Source organism: Protobothrops mucrosquamatus, unplaced genomic scaffold (genome assembly GCF_001527695.2).
Source record: "Protobothrops mucrosquamatus isolate PMUCROS unplaced genomic scaffold, P.Mucros_1.0 scaffold1737, whole genome shotgun sequence".
NCBI classification, from domain to species: Eukaryota; Metazoa; Chordata; class Lepidosauria; order Squamata; family Viperidae; genus Protobothrops; species Protobothrops mucrosquamatus.
This window is the reverse complement of record NW_015387883.1, coordinates 153,600-158,353: the sequence shown is the minus strand read 5'-3', so window position 1 is coordinate 158,353 and position 4,754 is coordinate 153,600. Positions and strand designations below refer to the sequence as shown.

General features: G+C 47.3%; 1 protein-coding gene across 1 annotated transcript in view; it reads right to left on the bottom strand.

The window, feature by feature from the left end:
- Positions 1-292: 292 nt before the first annotated feature.
- Positions 293-4,754, bottom strand: part of LOC107293809 (lens fiber membrane intrinsic protein-like) — a gene marked incomplete at its 3' end in the record, with an annotated part of 9,454 nt that continues 4,992 nt past the window's right edge. The window contains exon 4 of the mRNA XM_015822992.1: positions 293-392. Coding sequence (XP_015678478.1) covers positions 293-392 — 100 coding nt within the window. The remainder of the gene's footprint in view (positions 393-4,754) is intronic.

The following is a 4,754-nucleotide window of genomic DNA, read 5'->3' as shown; positions in this document are numbered from 1 at the left end:
CTATATAGAGACCCCAAAATATTCACTATCTCCTGGTTATTAATAGAAAGTCACGAGATCGGCTTTCCTGAATAAATCCCAGAAATACTCACCCTCTCCTGGTTATTGGCCAAAGGAAGGAAATTGGCTTTCCTGAATACATCCCCAAAAATACTCACCCTCTTCTGGGTATTGCCTCATAGTTACTCCGGTGCCTTTCGTATTTATGGCCTCACTTGATGTCACCATCATCTGCTGACTATTTGAAAGTCACTCCGCTAAGTCTCACCTTTAATTCAGAAACAGAACTTACTTTCCCATCGCAGGAGTAGAGATTTCCGTCCCGAGGTTATTGGCCCAGAGTCCTTGCAGCTGTCTTTTATGCTCAATGTTCAACTGGAACTCATCTTGTCCTGTTTAAAGACACAAAATCGCTCACCTGGCTGTTGTGCGTATTGCAGAACTGGAACTTACCTTTCCAATTGCATTAACAGTTACTGTCCCCTGTTCCTTGGCCCAACGTGCTGCTGCTGGCAGTTGTGTCTAACGTTGTGCAAGAACTCACCATCTCCTGGTTATTGGCTCAAGGTCATGTAGCTGTTCTTCGTGCTTAATGTTTGACTTATACAGGCAAGCCAATGTTTACACCTGGGCAGGAAAAGTGAAAGGTACAAGTAAAGTTTAGGTAAAACCTGGCTCAAAAGCAGTAACTGTGAGAGGGATGTTGGCGTCCTAGTGAACGATCACTTAAACATGAGCCAGCAGTGTGCGGCGGCAGCCAAAAAAGCTAACACAATCCTTAGTTTTATAAACAGAGGCATAGAAACAAAATAATGTGAATATTAATACCGCTTTATAAAGCCTTAGTAAGGCTGCACCTGGAATACTGCATCCAGTTTTGGTCACCACATTACAAAAAAGATGTTGAGACTTTGGAAAAAGTGCAAAGAAGAGCAACTAAGATGAATAAAGTTCTGGAGACTAAAACATATGAAGAACAGTTGGAGGATTTGGGAATGGCCAATCTAGAAAAAAGAAGGACTCGGGAGGACATGATAGAAGTTTTCCAGAATTTGAGAGGTTGACACAAGGAGGAGGGGTGTCAATTTATTTTCCAAAGCACCAAAAAGCAGGACAAGAAGCAACCGATGGAAACTAATCAAGGAAAGAAGCAACCTGAAATTAAGGAGAAGCTCCCTGGTTATGAGGACAATTAACCAGTGGAACAGCTTGCCACCAGACGTTGTGGGTTCTTAAGAAGAGACTGGGCAGCCACTTGTCTGAAATGGTATGGGATCTCCTGCTTGACTAGGGGGCTAGACTAGAAGACCTCTAAGGTCCCTTCCAGCTCTATTTTATTCTGATAGAACTCACCGTCTCCTGGTGATTGGCCCAAAGTCATTAAGCTGCCTGTTGCGTGTATTGCAGGACTCAAACTCACTGTGCCTATTGCTGGAGTCACTCTATCCTGGCACTTGGCCCAGTCACCCGACTGGTTCTCCTGACTGTTGCAGGACTAGAACTCCCCATCACCTGGTGGCTAGCTGGCTACCTCTGAATGAGATTGGCTGCCATTTAGGGGGACTGTGCATACCAACCTCTCCCAACTGTCTGGGCACCTGAACCAAGGTGGCATCGCCTGGCAACCTGCCTGGAAGGGACGTGTCTCCCCACCCAGTGGCTGTTGCTTAGACAACGACCTGTGTAGGGTCATCTCTGCTCTGAGGTCACAATGGAGGGAGGGGAGGGGGCACCCAACTTAAAGCAGGCTGACTGAGGAAGTCTGGGAGTCGAAGTCCACCCATCTTAAACCATTTGACTGGGGAATTCTGGGAGTTGAAGTCCACCCATCTTACACCATGCTGACTGGGGAATTCTGGGAAGACCGCCAAAACCCTAGCCCCTAACCCTAACCCAACGTTTCCCAACTGTCTGGGCACCTGAGCCAAGGTGGCATCGCCTGGCAACCTGCCTGGAAGGGGCGTGTCTCCCCACCCAGTGGCTGTTGCTTAGACAATGACCTGTGTGGGGTCATCTCTGCTCTAAGGTCACAATGGAAGGAGGGGAGGGGGCTGGAGGGGCTGCAACTGCCATGGAAGACCCAGCCATCCCCACCCAGGCCGGCTCCCTGCTGCCCAAAGCCACCAGCCTGGCTGCCCAAAACCTTCGAGGTCACCTCTTCCTCCTCCCACTCACGTCCTTCTGGGTGGGGGGTCCCCCACAAAGCAGCAGCTGCGCTCCCAGAAGCCCCTGCCGGGGCCCCTGCCATGGGACACTTCCTGGATGCCCATGAGGAGTCTCCTGGGCGGCTGTTGTGCTCAGAGCATCCTCTTCACCACCTACAGGGGGGGCAGCAGGGGGGAAGGCGCTGCCCCCAGATCCCTGGTGCCCAGGAGGAGGAGCAGCAGGAGGGGGGCCCAGACAGGTGAGCCTGGGGGGAGGGGCTGGAAGGCCACCGGGGGACAAAGAAAGGGGGCTTAATTCCCAGGGTCTCCCTGGAGCCATGAGGGAGAGGAGGAACTGACCCCCACCTGAGATGGATTCACATGATACCCTGAACCTGAGACCCAGCCCAAGAGTCCACCCTGGCTGCCCTCACAGCCTGTGCCACCGCCCCCCCCCCAGAGTTTGAAGCCTTATGGATTGAGCTGAGCATTTGGGGGGGGGGAGACGGGGCAAAGTGGCTGACCAACACATGAAAAAGTAATAAAAAATAGCTTTATTTCTTCATTTAAGGTTTTAAAACATTGTAGTAAAATTAGTACGCCACCAGGGATAGAAGATCACCGACTTGAGAAACACACCTACACACGTGCAAATGCATGTAGGCAGATATGCATACAAAAGTGAATCGGGTTGAAAAATGATTTTTTTGACAGTAAGAAATTTTAACCGCTTTTAATTTAACGCAGCCTTCCTTCCCTAGAACCGTTCCATCCAGCATCAGAAGATCTTCAATGCATTAGTGAAGAGTTTCTCCACCACAGGAACTTTAGGATGTCTGGACTTCAGCTCCCAGAATTCCCCATGCTGGCTGGGGAATTCTGGGAGTTGAAGTCCATCCATCGTAAAATATTCTGGCAGGGGAATTCTGGGAGTTGATCCACCCATCTTAAAGCATAATTAACTGTAGAATTCTGCGAATTGAAGTCCACCCATCTTAAAGTATGCAGGCTGGGGAATTCTGGGAGTTGAAGTTCACTTATCTTGAAGCAGGCTGGCTGGGGAATTCTGGGACGACCATCAAAAGGCTGGCCTTCTACATCCCTAAGCCTGGCATCTTTTTAGAAGGTAAAAACTCAAAATAATCACTTGGGGCTCCACTAGAGACAAAGGGATCCTGAGAAGGAATTGAGCAGAACGAAAGAGGATCCCGAGAGGCAATTGGGAATCCCCAGCAAAGGGAAGAAAGCAAGGAGGCACTGAAAATCCACTGGAAATGAAAAGATCCCGAGAGGGGTAGAGAACCAGCTGGAAAGAAGTGGATCCGGGGAGGGGATCAGCCTCCCTTTCCTGCAAGCGGAAAAAGATCCTGCCTTCTTTCGGCCGGTCAGGTGGGAAGCTCTGGGCCACCATGGAGGTGGAGAAGCTCCTTCATCCGCTGCGCTTCTGCCGGTCCCGCTACGATGCACCTCATCATCTGTGAGCTTCCAACAGCCCCCGTTCGAATAGGGGGCGAAGAAGGCAGGGTGGGAGCAGAGGGCGCAAATAAACTCTGTCCATGCTCAGAAGCTGCCGTGGCCTGCTTTGCAGAAAGGCTGGTTGGGAATCCTGGGAGTGGTCATCCCATGCCAAGCGTGGAACGTGAGTGGCAGACGTCAACTGACCTCTAATTAAAAGGGGCCGCATTGGCTCTGGAAGGGACAAGAGACCACAAAGAGATGTCTGGTCTCCCTGGAAGACACGAAGGTGAACCGCTTCTACACTGTGGCCCAATAAATTAGAAATACAGGTTCTAAGAGCCCCCGGTGGAAAACCTGGCCTCACATGGCCCTATCTAAAACTGCCGCCTTGGCTGGGGACTCACCTGCGAAGCCCTTTACAATATCCCAATAACGTTTGCTTTGGTCATGTGAGTTATCTTATTTGTGGCCATCCCAAGTTATGCTCTTGATGGCAGGCTCCATTATGGTCGCAACTCAAGGACCTGTATATTATTTTAGTTTTCATTAGTTAAAATGCTAGGCCTCCCAGAGTCACCTTATAGAGGAAAGTTATCGAAATAATAAAATGTGGGACTCACTTGTAGAAAATGCAGTAAGTTAAAAAAAATATTATGGAAATGCATTAGAAATATATATATATATGTACTTAAATAATAATTCTTGTTTAAAAACCTAAGTGGAGCATCACAGAAATTAGAGTTAAAATGCAATGCACAAACAAAATACAAATTTATACAGTACAGTGACCATAATTTCTTGGAGAATGCAAAGGACAAATCTGAAAAAGGGGCAAAGCTAAAAGAGGATAGAAAAAAATATGTTTATAACTTTGCCTTACAAAGGAAAGAGCAAAACCAAGAAAAGCAATAATTAAATTATATGTAAAGGACAGTTTTCTGAAATAAACACTGCAGGTCATTGTATTTGCAAATCATAGTCTCCCCTTCATTTGCATCCAGAAACAAACTGCCATACAGTGTCCCTAGAATTGATGTACACAACCAAAGGTTGGAAGGGACCTTAATAATAATAATAATAATAATAATAATAATAATAATAATAATAATAATAATAATAATAATAATAATAATAATAATAATAATAATAATA